Below are 18,480 nucleotides of genomic sequence, written 5' to 3'. Positions count from 1 at the left end.
CAATAAATTTAAATATATTATTCTCGAATTAATTCATCCCTTATTTATTTTCTCTATAACTTAAGAACTTGAAATAATAAATATTGTCAGCTAAAATTGTAATTATTACTATTTAGTATATTAGTGATTATTTTTATTGGTGTGATGATTATTTGGGGTCGATAATACTTATAATAACGCGATTATTTTCAATAGCATTATAGTAATAAATTTAAAAATCACCATACTGTCAACAACCAACCATTAAAAATTCCCGATGGTAATTATTACTACGAAATTCTCAGTATGCATACAATTTTAAAATTAAAAACAAAAATTCAAAAACCACCATGGCCGATTATTGGGTCACCCATCTTCCTCATATTTATAAAAATTAATTTCACTAACAATAGTTGAAAAAATCATCTTACTATCAAATTAGTAATTGATTATAGTTTATAATTTATTTTAAATTCAAATTTTCCCGCGGCCTAAAAACAAATCGAAAGCGCATATTGATCATCGAAGTGCGCAGCAATAATTAAACAATCGGATAAGATCGTTTATTTACGTCAAATTTAAAGCTGAGTCACCATCAGCCAATGAAAAATGTTCCTTCAGCCGGAATCATCAGAAAAGCCAATAGGATTCAAACATAAGCGGGAGTTTCATCGGAAACAAGAGACACGCCCAATGACTTCCGTTGTTAATTTGGTCGTTCCTTCTTTCCGGGCGTCTCTCTGTGTTGTGTGTGGGAATAAGTAAAAAGGATGGCACAGAATAATTACTTCGGTTTTACACACGGCGGTACTCAATATGGGTATGTAGTTAATAAAATAATTATGTTATTAATATAAATAATAAATTAATATAATTAAATACATTAAAATCATTATTCTTAAACTTGAATAATAATAATTATCATTACATATTATTATTTTTTTTTCATTCCGACAATTTCATAACCATGCGATACATTATGCCGGTAATGTCCGCCATTTTATATCTGCCGCGATGTGCTATGATTTATTGGTTTTATAGTAACAAATTTTTTCATCTATTAATTATATATCAATATTAAATTATTATTTATTCAAATATCTTTTATATTTTATTTACTGTTATAATTTAAACTTATAACTGGCTGCCGACTAAAGGTTCAACTTTAATTTTTTATGAATTTATAATTTGCTGCATTGATTTGTCCTGATAGACCTTACTGGTGATAGATTGTTGATTTATTTGGTACATTCTTATTATTTTAATTAGAGCAACCAGTGCTGCTTATCAGACTGGGCAAGCTGGATATGCAGTGACACCAGCAGCTACTGCTGCAACTTATACTCAGAGACCTGCTGCTGCTGCAGCTACTGGGTACGAAACTTATCAAGCTGCTGCTGCCGCAGCAGCCACTGGCACGACTTATGCAGGTATATATTAATTTTTATTGTTTTTTTGTTTTATTTTTAACGTAAATGCATACAGTAGGTCAGTTTAAATGAAATGAACTTGAAATCAGCGACCTGAAAATTGGAACCCATTTGCTGTATTTATCAAGTTTTAAATTAGATTACTCATGATGCTCCTGGGTTATTGGTAGTTATTTCAATGAAAATTGAATGCTGAGCAAAATGAAAATAATCCTGACCCAAAAAAAATAATCAACCTCCAAAATAAGAATTTTAATTTTTTAAGTTTTTTCATACGAATTTTCTGCAACTTTTTCAAGTTTATTTTTGTAGAACTATCAGTCACTTGAGATTAATTAAAGTCGCGTTATTGATTATCGGGAATAAAATCAAAGTTGTTATTTTTTATATAAAATATTAGAGTTCTATCATGGTAACCTGGTATGGGTTATGGGTAGTCATTTTAATGGAAATTTAATGCTGATCCCAATAAAAATTCTCTCATTTCAAAAAAAATAAAAAATTTATAAACTAAAAATAGTTAATAAATGCTAAAATAAATATGATGAAACCGATGACGAGCCTGAGTGTGTCGCAATAGTTATTAATTAACATATTAATTAAGTTTTTTGATTTTTATCGTTATTGGTAACAACATTCAGACACTACGTCGATGAATTGGTAGTCTGATTTTAAAATCCTTTGTCTATAAACATATTGTAACAAAGATTAAAAATTAATTATTGAATTAATTTTTAGTTTTAATTTAATAACAGTAGTAATGATATAATAAGTAAAGTAGAATGTTGATCGATCCGTTACTAGGTTTTGTTTCCCCTGTAGCAGCAAACCCTGGTACGGTAGCTCAAACATACGACTACGGATACGGACGCGCTGCACCAGCGGCGACGTACGACGCAACTAAAACTTACTATCAACAACCAGCTGCCGCGGCAGCTGCTGCAACTTACACAACTACTGAGACTCACTATCAAGCTGCTAAACCAGCTTACAGTACTACGAGTGCTTACACCGGTACTGCTCGTCAAGCAACAACTACTGGACAAGCTAAAACTTATCAAGCAGCAAGTACCGCTTATCAGCAATCAAATCCTACACAAAACGCAACTTATTCATCTGGTTATACTGCACCAGCTACTCCAGCTGCTACTCCCACTGCTGCCACTAACAGTAAGTTGATTTATTTATTTTCAAGTTAGAAAGTATGCCAAGATGAAAATTTATTAATAGTTTTCTTTAATTTGTAATTATTTTTTTTTCATTTAATCCCGTAGCACCAATACATGAAATATATTTTATTTGAGAACGTTTTGTAAGAGATATCTCGTATAGGGGAGAGTGGAGTAGCTACGTACAAAATTTATTATTAAAAAAATTAAATAGGAGCTTAGTTAATTTATCGATTGATTAATTGAAAATATCAATTATTCACTGTTAAAAAGTTTCTGAGATTACTAAAGTAACAAAGATTTCAAATTATTTACAATTTCAAATTAGCCAGAAATACAAAATATAAATCTTATTATTAAAAATTATCAGCATTTTCAAAACATTACCCTCAGTTTTAACAAATATTCAATAACTTTCAACGGGCATAACTGTATTAAAATTTTTATTAATTATTATTAAAAAATCAAAGCATCAATATAAAAAAAAACAATGTAGTTATAATTTCGCTGAGATATAGATTTGAAAAAAAAATAACTTACCGTTGTTATCAATTAGGAGTTGAACGAAATTTGGTAAATAACTTTTAGCCCACGAAATTTGACATTTTGAATTATAATTTTGACACAAGATTTTGTTGAAATTTATGTATCGAACTTCGCTTAAGGGCATTCTCAGACAGTACCTCCCACTGTTAAAAAACATGCAATGACTTTCAACTGTCAGAACCGTATTAAAATTAAATTGATTAATTTAAAAAAAATTGAATTTTAAATGAAAAAAGACAACGTTGTCATAATTTCGCTGAGATATAGAATTTAAAAAAAAATTACTTACAGTAGATATCAATTGGGAGTTAAATAAATTTTAGTAAAATCTTCATCTCAATTTTATAATTCGAATTTTTGAATTTTTTAGGCAAAAATTTATTCAATAAATTTCGTTTAACTCCCAATTGATATCAACTGTAAATATTTTTTTTTACATTCTATATCTCGTCGAAGTTACTTCTACGCTGTCCTTTTTTCAATTAAAAATCCAAATTTTTTTAAAATAATTAATTAAACTTAGATAAGCTTATAACAATTGATAGTCATTCAAAATTTTTAAAAAGTCGCGGGTACTGTCTAAGTATGGCTTTAATTACTAATTGATAATAATTGTAATTATTTTTCAAATCTATATCTCGGTGAAATTTTAACTACGGTAGCTTTTCCTCAATTTATGCTTGATAACTTTTTTTCTTAACAATCATATATGATCAAGATTGAAGTCTCTTTGTAAAAGTTAGAAATATTAACCCTTTGTCACTCGCATCATTTTTCCATTCTTCACTCGCGTGGTAAGCGCTGTTGTCAAGTCAATCCAATATTAACCTTAAATGAAAAAAATTACTACTTTTGTTGATAGATTCAAATTTTTAACAAATTTTTATTCACTTAAAATTAGCAAGTACTCTTTTATAATGAAATCAATGTTTCTAGTATATTCAACCTACGAATTTCACTCTTCTTTTCAAAAGAATTATCAACTCATTGATCCACTCTGACATAAAACAAATTTATATTACTAAAAAAAAATATTGAATATTTTCTGATTTCCAAAAAATCATATTTGTGTTTTTCAATTAATTATTATTTATAAAGAATGAACTTGTTTACTTATGATGCTAGTTACACACAGCAACGGTTACGTATGTTTATTCCTATACCTATATATTTTATGAGAACATAACCTAATACAACTTGGCAACATGGTGATTCGGTCATTTACCGGTTACTCACTCTCACCGGGTGGCGCCGCTTTTCAATTTCTTTGTCATTAAAATGTTCAATTGAAGTATTCGAAGTTTTTCAAATTTATTCATTGCCAAAATTATGAGAAAAACATTAAAATGTAATGAAGGCGGTGTCGCGCTCATTGAGCGACCGACGAAGGGTTAAAGTAAAATTTTGCAAACCCTTGGTCATTTTTTCACGTAAGAATATAAATCTCACTGTATGCTACATAAGAAATATTCGTCTAAGGATCGATAATCATTTTCATCTTTCAACGTATTACAATCGCTCTCTTAATAATTAATCCGCGCTCAGAATAACCCTACTCTCCTTGGAGGATATTTCGTTAGTGACATTTTTCAAGAATATTTAATTAAAAAATACCTTGTCAAATATATTGACAAGTGTTATCAATTATCGCAAAATAAATTGTAATTTAATCAGAAATTTAACTCTTAGATTTAAAGTTTATTATTTTGTTGAAAAAAAAAAAAAAAAAAAAAAAAAAAAAAAAAAAAAAATTAATAAATATTCATCAAAAAAAAAAAAAAAATAACGCCGTTTCAAAAGAATTAAATTTGTCATTTCCCATAAAAAAAAAATAATCATAATTCAAATCAAAATTAAATAAAAAAGAAAAAAAAATTATTGACGAATTGAAATAAAATAAAAGTCATAAACAAAAAAATAATTTAGTTTGGGGGTTTAGTTATCTTGTGAATATGGGTATTAAATTTATTCTTTAGAAACGGCAAGTACAGCATATTCCGGGTATGACGCAGCGCTTTATAGCGCTGCGACAATGTACGTAGCCCAACAGAGTGCAAACAGCAACAATACAACTAACCAGAAGACTGGAGGTTGGCAGGGCTACGGACGTAAAGGATTTGGAGCCGGCGGAAGTGGAATGAAGAGTATGAGAGCCAAGCCGCCACCAAAACCACAGCAATTACACTATTGCGATGTGTGTAAAATCAGCTGCGCTGGGCCCCAGACTTATCGCGAGCACTTGGAGGGTCAAAAACATAAGAAAAAAGAGGCGTCGATGAAGGTACCACAACAACCCCCGGCGCGGGGCGCTGGTAACTCACTCAGATGTGAATTGTGTGATGTTACTTGTACTGGTAATGACGCTTACGCTGCACATATTCGTGGAGCGAAGCACCAAAAAGTCGTTAAACTTCACACGAAACTTGGTAAGCCGATTCCCAGTGCTGATCCAACTGTACTCAATCCAAAACCTGCTGCTGCTGCTAAAGCTGCTGTTGCTGGTAGTGCTGCTACCGCTGGCACCGCTGCTAAAAAATCGACGGTTACTGCTACTCCTAAAATTAATTTTGTTGCATGTAAGTATATTTACTCACTACTAACAAAAATATTTTAATATTTTAAAGTCAATTAATACAAGTTTAATTGGTATAAAAATAATTTATGAATTTTCTAATTTTTTTTAAAATGATTATTTCTTGATTTTTCTTAAACACATTCAATTTCAGAGTAAAACGAAAGTTCACTATTGTGTTCACAATTCCATTTCCTCTAAATTGAGTATCCACAACCCTATGTTTAAAATTCAAACAAAATTTCAAAAATTTGTCATAAAATTTGATAATTTTTTGAATTATCAAATACAATCTTGTGGGTACTCATTTTAAAGAGAATTTTATTTCTAAACGATTTCTGTATATTTTTTCATTACGACTTTGTACCATAATCAATATATTCGGAAAATCATAATATTTAATTATTATTTCCATTAAAATATATTTAGTAATTCCATTATACAATCATTGATCCGCGTTTTATTTAAAATTATACAAATTCAATAGTAAAAAATTTTTAAATCAATAAAATATTTTCAAAAATTTAATCAATTATAAAATAGCTTAGCTGGAATATTTATTAAAAATTAAAATATTATAGCTGGAAATCTTGGTACAGTGAATCAAAATCCAGCAGCAGAAGTTAAAACAGAGGAAGCTGCTGTAGAAGAAGCTGTTGAAGAATCAATAATTGAAGAAAAAGATATTCAGCCAGTGGGACAAGAATATATTGAAGAGAACAAATCTGAAGATGGAAAAATAATAAGTTTTAATTGTAAATTATGCGAGTGTCGATTTAATGATCCTAATGCCAAAGACATGCACATGAAAGGCCGACGTCATCGATTCGCTTACAAGAAAAAAGTCAACCCAGACTTGGTCGTTGACATAAAACCGAGTTTAAAGCAACGTAAGATGTTAGAAGAAAAGCATCGCCGTCAGCAAGCACGTGAAGAATTTTCACGACGTCGCGAAGAAATGAATCAGATGGGTCCGATGGGCATGATGGGCCCAATGATGGATGAGGAAATGATTTACTGGGAAGAGCGTCGTCGTTATGAGGAAGAGTGCGAGTACTACGAGTGGTACCGTCGTTGCGGACGTGGTCCAGGTGCACCTCCAATGCCACCGCGTCCATTTCCTGGTCCACCTGGCATGATGTTCTCTGTTGTACCTCGTAGATCTGATGACAAACACGTTGATGCTCATCACTCGAGTATTTACCCAAAAGAAGAAGAACTGCAAGCCGTTAAAAAAATTGTTTCACATACTGAGAAAGCTTTGAAATTAGTTTCTGATGTCCTCGCTGAAGCTAGTAAGTTGTTATATATTTTTTTATTTTTAATGTAAATGCATACAGTAGATCAGTTTAAATGAAATGAACTTGAAATCAGCGACCTGAAAATTGGAACCCATTTGCTGTATTTATCAAGTTTTAAATTAGATTACTCATGATGCTCCTGGGTTATTGGTAGTTATTTCAATGAAAATTGAATGCTGAGCAAAATGAAAATAATCCTGACCCAAAAAAAATAATCAACCTCCAAAATAAGAATTTTAATTTTTTAAGTTTTTTCATACGAATTTTCTGCAACTTTTTCAAGTTTATTTTTGTAGAACTATCAGTCACTTGAGATTAATTAAAGTCGCGTTATTGATTATCGGGAATAAAATCAAAGTTGTTATTTTTTTATATAAAATATTAGAGTTCTATCATGGTAACCTGGTATGGGTTATGGGTAGTCATTTTAATGGAAATTTAATGCTGATCCCAATAAAAATTCTCTCATTTCAAAAAAAATAAAAAATTTATAAACTAAAAATAGTTAATAAATGCTAAAATAAATATGATGAAACCGATGACGAGCCTGAGTGTGTCGCAATAGTTATTAATTAACATATCAATCAAGTTTTTTGATTTTTATCGTTATTGGTAACAACATTCAGACACTACGTCGATGAATTGGTAGTCTGATTTTCTTGAATTGAATTTAAAAAAATTCTAATCTTACACGGAAAGAACAAGATGGTGTTGGCTACCATCCCGGATTATGCTCAGTTACATCCGACGTAAAAAAATATTTCTGATAATACTTAGTTTAATCTAGTTTATACTCAGTTCCATCCCAGATGTTACTCAGTAACATCTCAGATTATACTGGTTGTCATCCTAGATGGTAACCACATACATCTGGATTATACTCAGTACCATCTAAGATGATAACCAGTATAATTTAGTGCTGTATAATCTGAGATGTTACTGAGTAACATTTGGAATGGAACTGAGTATAATCTAGATTAACCTAAGTAATATCTGCAATATTTTTTTACGTCGAATGTAACTGTGTATAATCCAGGATGGTAGCTAGTACCATCTTGTTCTTTCCGTATACAATGAAAAAAATTAGATCTTCACCAAAAATTTTTTTTTACAGATAAAAAAATGCTGCCAGCAGGAAATACACCAACACCTGCAGTAACTACTGAAGTGAAAAAAGAGGACGGTGATAAAAAAAAAGATAATGACACAACTAACACATTTTCATCTCCAAAAGAAAAAGAAGACTCACGTGTTATTCGCGATGTCATGCGCGTCGGTAGTTTAGCTAAAGGATTATTATTATCTGGCGACAATCATGTCTGTCTCGTTGTTTTATGTGCTGAGAAACCTACCAAGTAATTTAAATTAATTAAATAACTAAATGAAAATAATTATAAATTAATTAGGTTTAAAAAAAAATTTTTTTTTTTTTTTAGGACATTATTAAATAAAGTTGCTGAAATTTTACCATCACAATTAAAAATAGTTGCTCCAGAAGAAACTTACAACGTCGGTAAACATCCAGAATCTGCGGCACTAACAGTTTCCGGTGGTACTGTAACAGTCAGTGTCACATTAACAAGTCCGCTGATGCGTGAAACAGCTAAACCACCAGCAACAGCAGGTAATTTATATAATTATAATGGATACAACGGCCAAGAAAAGGATAAACAACAGCAACAAATCATTAAATAATAATTAATAATTATTAATAATCAATTTTTTATTTTATTTATTATTTTCAAATTATGATTTTAAGTCCTATTTAAATTTTGTTCTTTTCATGGCCTTTTTCAATCTATTGAAATATTTTTTAAGCACCAGGATACTACAGTACCATGGATTTAAACGGTTTGAATATTTTACATTTTTTTTTTTCTCTTATATTACTAATGAATTTTTTAAAATACGATGCCGTCATTTTTTTTTTTAACATTTGAAATGAGATCAGTATTTTTTTTTCTTTTGTCAATTTTTTTTATAAATAACGAAAAGAAATAAAAAGAAAGATTTTTTGAGTTTTATATCAGCAACTATCGAAGTTATAGAAAGTTTGATTAATTAATAAATTTTAGAGAATACAATTTCAATTTATATGAGTACCAACAAGGAATACTTATCTCCAAATAAAAACAAAGATTTCTTGAAAAAAAAGTGGCGGCTGCTAATTTTTTTTTAGGTAAGTCGTCATTTTTTTTCTTTTTTAATCATACTTGAGATAAATATTTTTTTCTAATTTTTTATAGTATCTAATTTATTTGTATAGTAACCAAATTAAAAAATTGAAAAAAAAATTTGAGTTTTATTGAAAAAAAAAACGATTGAACTGAAAAATAATTTGATTGACGTTTAATTAAATTGTAAAAAATACAATTTTTTTTTAACTGAGTACCAGCAAGACACAATTATCTCCAAGTATGAAAAAAAAAATTTTGAAAAAAAATGGCGACTTTTTTATTTAGCATAAAGACCTTGTACCTGGAGGACTGTTTTAACACTGTCGCATCGATGAGAGAAATGTTAATGGAAGAACGGGAAATGAGAGTATAAAAAGTATTTTTATTATTTAACTTAAAAATTTGTAAGGTTTTAAATATTTAAAATGTGTGTTAAAGTTGTTAGAGTCTTGAGAGTGATTTGTTGTCTCATATCAGAAATAAAAGATACATAGCGTTATTGAACGCAGCAGTAGTTGAAAGGAAACAACGCTGAGGCAATCCGATAACTAAAGACTTTTTGATCATGCGTACCCTCAATTTATTATTGTTTTTATTAAATTAATAAACATTTATTTATTTACTTATTTATTACTATAATTAGTGTGCAATACTCATTTTACAAATTATTTTGATGAAATGTGAAATAAGTTTCAATTGAATTTAAAAAAAATGTAATTTGTTATTTTAAAAAACAAAATTCAATTTTTTATTTGCTGATTTTTCAAATTTAACTATACATTTCAATAATTTTTAGAATGTGAGCATGACTATCGTGTTAAGAATTAATTTTTGATTTAAACAAATACCTACAATCTTCTATTTAAAATTGAGACAAAAATTTTGATAACTCTTAGTTATAAATTTTGATTAATATTTGAAATTTTAAATACAAGGTTGTAGGTACTTATTTTTAAAGAAATTGAACTTACTAACGATCCTCGTAAATTATTATATCACAACTTCGTACTATAATATAAAAAAATCGAAAAAACAATTTTTTTATGGCCAGTTCAAATCTAATTTTCCATATCTTTAATCGTAACTCGAAAAAATAATTCTGATCAATAATTCAATTGCTGTTTTATTTTTCAGATTTTATACTAGGTAAAAGACCTAATACCCGATCAAAGACTATTTATAAATATAGCTATACAAATACATGAAATATTTTGATACTAGTTCCTTATATTAGGTCTTTTTTACCTTATAATTGGAAAAAGTTCATCAACAAATTTTCATTTTGTCGAAAAAAAAGTTTTCTAAAATTTCATATTAAAATTATTTCTTAATAATTGATAACAATATATTCATAAAAAAGTATGTTAAATTTTGGAAATTCTCTAACATTTTTTTAACTTCCCGCTAAGAAAATCGAGTTTTCATTGAATGTCGACGTTTTGAGGTCCTTGGAAGCTATTCTGACTATTTTCAGAATGATTTCCGAGTGTATGTATGTATGTATGTATGTATGTATGTATGTATGTATGTATGTATGTATGTATGTATGTATGTGTGTGTGTGTGTGTGTGTGTGTGTGTGTGTGTGTGTGTGTGTGTGTAAACTCTTTATAACTTTTTTACTAATGAACCGATTTGGATAGTTAAGGCGGCAATCGAAAGAACTTGTTGGCCATCAACTTTTCTGAATATTTCAGATCATTTGATCAAGTAGACTCGAAAATAATGGCGAACTATGAAAAAAAATTTTTTTTTTTTTTAGTTTTTAATTGATTTCTCAAAAACGACTCATACGATTGATTTTGAAATCTAATTAGCTTTAGAACAATAAAACGCGTCGATTGCCGCCTTAGCCATCTCAATCGGATAATTCGTTCGAGAGTTATCGCGGGAGAAAGAAATGGTAAAAAACGGTTTTTTGCGAATATCTTTGAAGCAACTGAACTAAACAATTCCAAAATCTGATCAGCTTTAGAATTTATTAAAACGCTTCAATTTCCACCCCAACCATTCAAATCGGGTCATTTGTCTAAGGAGTATCGTGGAAAAAAGAAATGGTGAAAAACGGTTTTTCGCAAATATCTTTAAAATAACTGATCACGAAAGTAATAATAAGAAAGCTCAATTCGGCCGCGTTTTTTAAATAAATAATAAAATAACAATAGGGATGCCGAGACACCGTGTATTTTTAATTAAATAACTTGAATTTATTAATGTAATGCCCTATGATGACTGGTATTAAATTAAAGGGCGATAAATTCTGAATAAGAAAAGTCAAAAACCAATCTCCCGGGGTTTATTATCTTCGCGAAAAAAATTTAAATAACAAAACAAAATAATTAGTTGTTTTCTTGCGCGCGCCTTCTAGCTCAGTTTCTGCAGCTCTGTTACCGACAGCGTGACTAAATGAGAACAACTAATTATTTGGTTTTTTTAATTAATTTTTTTCGCGAAGATAATAAACCCCGGGAGATTGGTTTTTGACTTTTCTTATTCGGAATTTATCGCCTTTTAATTTAATACCAGTCATCATAGGGCTTTACATTAATAAATTAAAGTTTTTTAATAAGAATATACGATGTCTCGGCATCCCTATTGTTATTTTATTATTTATTTTAAAAATGCGGCCGAATTGAGCTTTCTTATTATTATTTTCGTGATTACGGAATTTTTTACATAAAATCGTTAAAAAAAAATCCACTTATTAATTTCCCCCAAACTCGGTTAAGAGTAAATTAAGTGAACTATAAGTCATATTATAATGTACTAAAATAAGACCAAAATCATACCAACTCTTCGTCTTTATGATCTCGTTCGATTCCCATATAATTTCATCTATCCCGTTCTTCAGTTTATATTATATTATTAACAAAAAAATTTTCAAAACACAGTTTTTAATATTTTTTGCGGATATTTTATATATTATTGCTCTGATCTGAGTCAAAACTCATTTAAATCTTCATTTTTATTACTGACATTGATTTCTACCTCAATTTATTTATTTTAATGAACATAATCAGGACTAAAAATTTAAAAACCGCATGTCCATTAATGATTTTCGATTCTTAAATTTTCAAACTTTAACATATAACGTAACTTGTTAGAGCTTAAAACGATCATAAAAAAACAATTGCATGTAAAAGCATTTTCGAGCTCGAGGAGCTCGAAAATGTATTCACACTGATGTTTTCGAGCTTTTTGAGCTCGAAAACAGCGGGAAGTTTTGGGGCCAGCCCGCAGGACCAACCGATGCCCAGATTTTTTTTTTTTTTTGTTATTAAATTGAAAAATAATTTTAAGAGAGGGTTTGAAAAATTAAAAAAACTAGCCCGTTGAGCATGATCAAACACTCTGAGTGTTGTCTAAGCGTGTTGTGCTTTCTTTGTTGGGATCTCAGATAATGCTGGACAGCAGCAGGGAGCTGCTCAACCGCAAACAACGCCCGCGATGCCCGCAGTGACGAAACCAGACCCACCAGATGTACTTCCCAAGGCTAAGTGTTTGGAGGCTTTAGCTCAACTCAGGCATGCCAAGTGGTTTCAGGTTTGAACGATTCTAAAACTAAACTCATCAGTCTTTAAAAAAAAAAAAAGAGAAAAACTAAAATCACGGTTTGATAAATTTATTATTTTTTTTTTCTTATTAATTTATTATAAAGTACCGTATTTAAAAATTTAAAAAAGTACAATAGTTTAATTAATATAAAGAATAGACAAGAGTTAAGTTTTATGAGCAGTCTTAGAACTTCCAGCCTTGGATTAGAATTTAATATATAATTTTTATTAATTAATAATAATTCATTTTAATCAGCATGTCAAGCAGCAGTATGCATACAATATAAATATGATAGTTTTATATTTTATAGAAAATTTTACCGTCGAATGAGTACCAACTCGCTATTTAAGTGAAAGAAAAAATTATTAAATATTATAATATATTTATATCACGTACATTTAATTTTTTAATAAATCAAAAATAACTATCGGGTAAATGATTAAATATTTTCTGAAACAAGTACCCACAACATTACATTTAAAATTGAAAATAAATTTCTAAAACTTTTTTCATATATTTCGATATTGTATCACTCAATTGCGAAGCAACGAGATGTGTTCTACTAACGCTCACTCAGTACCAGTCGATTCACGCACGTAAAAAACATTGTTATGCTCATTCAAGTATACTCAACTAAATCAAAATTCGAATTATTTGAAAGATAATTTATTGATAAATGAAACGAACACAATTTTAAGTCAAATTTTCAATAATAATGATTGAAAAAAAGAAAAATAGTGAAAAAAACCTGAGATGTACGTCAATATGTACGGATATTAGTAAACGCAGTACCCTCAAAAATATACAACCGATTAATTAAAAAATAATTTTTTTTACACTTGAATTTTTAAAAATAGAAAAACCCCTTTGAAAATCACTATCCAAATCCTTTTTGTTTAATTGTAATTCATAAAACCTTAAAACTGGCAATTCATGAAAGAAATTTATTTGTCATCTTTTGAAGGGGTGACATATATTGATCACTTTTTTACCCTTCAATTTTTTAAAAATTATTATTACAATTATTATTAACGAAAATACGAAAGCTTTTTCTGATTATTAATATTTTTTTTGAATGAGCAAGTAAGGTGTGCACGTTTGGATTTTCCAACTTTTTTTTTTTATAAGTTTAAATATATTGTTATGGGTACTCATTTTTAAAAAAATTTCATTTCTAAATGATCCCCGCGAATTTTTATATCATAATTTCAAACCTCAAAAAAATAAAACAAAAAATAGCTTTTTGTTGCTATTTCCATTTAATTATAATTGGTAATTTAATAAAACAATTATTGGTACTCGTTTCACTTACGACTATTCAAATTCAGTAGTAATAAGTTTTTAACTCAGTAGAAAAAAGTTTTCATTTATTACAAAAATTTTTTTAATAAAAATTTTCCATCAATTATATTTTTACATCTGCTAGCTTTCTGCTTTATATCCAGAATAATAGATATTTAGAAAAAAAAAAATTCAATTTCAGTTAATCAGCTGAAATGAAAAGAAATGACAAAAAATTTTTTTTTGATTTATAAGAATTATAAACAACGATATTAATTAATTATTCTGGATTTATTACTACAGACAAAAATGTATATAAATATGAATAAACAGCCTACGTCTGTTCTACGTCTGTCTAAAAATGAATTTAGTGCAAAATTAAATTTAAATTAAAAAATGATCTAAGAATTTTATAAGTTTATTACTTAATTAATTAATAATCAATCTTATTTTGATAAATTAATGCACTTATTAAGCATTCAAAGACAGACAAGCACAAACACAGTCATAAAAAATATCGGGTGTTTTTAAAAAAATTTTTTTTTTTAATGATTATTACTAATTACATCGTAGGGTTAGTTTATTACTCAATTTCAAATCTGAGAAGTTATATGAAAAATATATAAACACCCGGTAATAATTTGATATCATGGGCTACAACAATAATAATAATAATAGTTATAAATAAAACTATTAAAAAGATAACGAGGCTGGAAGGACAGCTAAAGCCCACCACAAAGCAAATATTTAATGAAGTTTAATTATTATAAAGGAATTTTTTTTATTTATTATTTGAATTTCAATTATTATTTGTTATTTATTTATTTTAATTATTAATTGTTGTTTATTTATTTATTAATAATTTTATATGTGTTATATACAGGCTCGAGCATCATCACTGCAGAACTGCGTTATTATTATACGTATTATGCGCGATCTTTGTAATCGTGTACCGACATGGGGACCACTTAATCCATGGGTAATTAAAGTTATTATTATCTTTTTTATAATGTTGACTAGAAATATCCACGCCGGTTGTGCTAGAGTCATTTGATTTCCGACACTATATTTTTTTTTTTTTTTGAAAACTGAATAATAAAACAAGTTAAGGAGGTTCAAGCGTTACTAAATGACTCGAAAAAGCAACTAAGCTTTTTCATTTTTTCACCTTACAAAAATATGATTAAAATTCTTTTTAGATAGATTCCTTTAGAAATCGGACTATCGCAATGGGTCTTATGATCGAATTATCAAAGAATTTTGCCACCATATATCTTATTTTACCTAGGAGAGTCAAAAAATACCATCCACTCAAAAGTTTATATATAGGTCATTCCATATCCATTTAATGACATTGCAACGGTGACCCTCTTCGATTTTTTCGATTTTTTAATATGTTTTCATACATTTAAAAAGAAGTCTTTAGCTCTTTATCTCCACTCATTCCGGACTTATCATTTTTGCTTAAAAATATTATATCTTTGACTATAATTACGATAATCTAACTTCATAGGGGGTCATTTTTTTCATTTCAACGCTCTTTTTGAAAAAAAAAAAAAAAAAAAACAAAATCAGAAACGAAAAATTTTTTAATGCTTTTTCGGCCATTTTTATTCAAAAAATTAGTTTTTCGTTCAATGGGACATTTGATTTTTTTCAAAAAAATTCACAAAATTTTATGTTATAAAACAAAATTTTTGAGCCATAACCCATGATGGGCTTCAAATAATTTCTAGTAAAAAAATTATAAAACAATTTTTATTCTGTAATATTAATTTATTTTCTTTCTAAGATCACGTATATATTTCTACTGATCTCAATAAAAAAAAATCTCCCCCTCCCCCTACCCCCAACCTATATTAAAACCCCAAATAATTAACAAATATGATGAAACCGATGACGAGTCTGAGTGTGTCTCAGTAGTTACTAATTGATACATCAATCAAGTTTTTTGATTTTTATTGTTATTGGTAACAACATTCAGACACTACGTCGATGAATTGGTAGCCTGATTTTTTTTTTATAAGTTTTTAAAAATTTTAATTTAAAAAAGAAAATAACAAAATTTTAAAAATCGTTATTATTACTTTTTAGGCACTGGAACTGCTCACTGAGAAAGTTATCAATACTGCTGGTTGTCCATTAAGTCTTGGAGAAGCTTTACGTCGTTTACTTGAATGTGTTGCTGGTGGTATTTTACTACCAGGTTCTCCAGGTAATTTAGATAATTTATCTATTTTAGAAATTGTATAATTAAAGAAATAAAAATAATAAACAGGAATTATTTTTTTGTTAAGGATAAAAAAAATTATTTTGTTACGTGGAATTATTAAAGAATTTTATTTTTTATGAAATGCGTATCCACAAACCTATATTGAAATTTTCAAAAAAAACTTCGAATTTCGAAAATAGGCTTGTAGGTACTCATTTTACAGACAATTAAAATCTTTATCAATTCTAATCAATTATTAAATTATTTATAATACTATTTTTTATATGAAATGTATTGTATTATAGGAATAGCAGATCCGTGTGAAAAAGAACCAACGGATGCAATAGGCAACATGACAGCTCAACAACGTGAAGATATAACAGCTTCAGCTCAACACGCGTTACGTTTAGTTGCATTCCGTCAAATTCACAAAGTACTTGGTATGGAGCAATTACCGCCGCCAAAACATAAAGGACGTTTTCCTCGAAAACGTAGACGTGACAACAGTAACGGTGAAGGTAACGACTGTGAGGCTTCGAAAAAAGATAAAAAGGCCGAAGAAACTAAAATGGAAACAGACTCGAAGTAATAAATATTACTTGAGTGCGATAATTCATTAAAATACACTAATTTAATAATAATAATAATAATAATAATAATAATAATAATAATAATAATAAAAATAAATATTATAAGTAAATAACTCATTTAATATGTTTACTATCAATTAACTTGACTCGCCAACAATTGATTTATTAATTGAAATTTAACGTTTCACTTTTTGAAAATTGACTTTAAATAAATATATATTAATAATATATCAATTTGATTAGAAAAATAGAAAAAAATCAGTTGCATTTTTGTGTGGAGAACGAAATTTCCGTATAAACGCGTATCTACGAGGCGATATTTGAATTTAAGAAAAAAATTGCTGATATTTAATGTTAGGAGTTTTAATTTAAAAAGACATTGTCAATTTGTAGTCATACTGTTAAGAATGATCAAAAGTAAAAAAAAAATAAATTATTAATAAATATATTAATGGACTTAATTAATTGATTAATAAAAAAACAGTAGTATTGAATCTTGTGCACGTGTGTTTAGTAATAAATATTTAATAATTACTAAATAATAATAAAATAATTTTAATCAAGTACGTAAATACGGAAAGTCCGCAAATACACTAAAAGTTTTTTTAAAATGATTTACTAACGAAAGAGAATCGTTTATGATTATTTATGTAATAAATGTAGTAATTTGAATTGTTTATTATAATTATAATAATAATTATCTGAGATGATTGATGAGTAATCAACTTGCTTGAGAAAGTTGAAAATAAAGCAAGGCGAGTTTTAAGTTTAGTTTATTGATTGAATTTAAGATCATTGTCGTTACAGGTATCTTATGTATTTTTAAATCTTATGATTTAATTAATAAAAATTATGAAAATTTATGAAATTTTTGTTTATTGATTCACGCCTTAATTATAAGATTTATTTTTATAAGTAGATTTCATAGAAATCTATCTATTGCATTTGTCCTCATGGTGGAATTTTCAAAGAATTGATTCTATCATCAATTTTTTACTTGAAAACTATTTTATCATCAACTATGTACAATTACGACGACCAGTATTTGACAGATGAACACAAAGAAGCTACTATCTATAATTTAATATTTTATAAATAATTGTTTATTTTAAATAAATTAATTCATTTAGATAAATTAAATTATAAATTAATCATTATTATTAGGCGTCACTATACATTAATATATATATGTATATATATATATATATATATTTAAATTCAACAAGCGCTTCTGTAATAAAAATTTTATTGAAATGCCCGATGATTTTAGGAGATAAAAATGATTTATTTTAATAATTTTGTTAATAAAAATTATACCATTATTTTCATTCGTTAAGTACTAAAATATACATTTTTAAATATGCCGTCATAATTATCAATGGTTTCTTAAACACAAGTTCTTATTGCAAAAAAAAAAAAAAAATAATAATAATAATAATAATAATAATAACAAAGACAAGTGGGGAAAAAACTAAAACAATATTTACTAATAAAAATGAAAATTCTAGAAAATTCTAGAATATTTATTTTAATCATTATCCAATCAAAGGCCAATTACAAAAAATAATATCAATCCTAACGGAAATCAACTCATGACTCAATTCTACCAACCAATCAGTCTTCACAATTTTTTGCACGCATGCGTATTGAAATAATATCTGACGTCAGA

The 18,480-nt window shown here is 27.9% G+C and overlaps 1 protein-coding gene across 7 annotated transcripts; it reads left to right on the top strand.

Annotated features, from left to right (window-relative positions):
- The first annotated feature begins 638 nt into the window (after positions 1–638).
- LOC130673963 (zinc finger RNA-binding protein) lies at positions 639–17,679 on the top strand. 7 transcript variants are annotated; one of them, XM_057479181.1, is made up of 11 exons: positions 639–799; positions 1,249–1,409; positions 2,232–2,579; positions 5,101–5,700; positions 6,278–6,991; positions 8,112–8,352; positions 8,434–8,621; positions 12,571–12,716; positions 14,893–14,988; positions 16,104–16,224; positions 16,527–17,679. In XM_057479181.1, the coding sequence occupies exons 1-11, from the start codon at positions 750–752 to the stop codon at positions 16,808–16,810; spliced, it is 2,949 nt and encodes a 982-aa protein (XP_057335164.1). In that variant the 5' UTR covers positions 639–749; the 3' UTR covers positions 16,811–17,679. The 7 variants fall into 7 exon arrangements, with proteins under 7 accessions (XP_057335164.1, XP_057335159.1, XP_057335162.1 ...); XM_057479176.1 differs by having other exon boundaries at positions 12,541–12,716; XM_057479179.1 differs by having other exon boundaries at positions 2,214–2,579; positions 5,215–5,700; positions 12,541–12,716.
- Positions 17,680–18,480: the final 801 nt, after the last annotated feature.

This window comes from Microplitis mediator, chromosome 8, assembly GCF_029852145.1.
Source record: "Microplitis mediator isolate UGA2020A chromosome 8, iyMicMedi2.1, whole genome shotgun sequence".
NCBI classification, from domain to species: Eukaryota; Metazoa; Arthropoda; class Insecta; order Hymenoptera; family Braconidae; genus Microplitis; species Microplitis mediator.
This window is presented reverse-complemented; position numbering and strand designations above follow the sequence as displayed.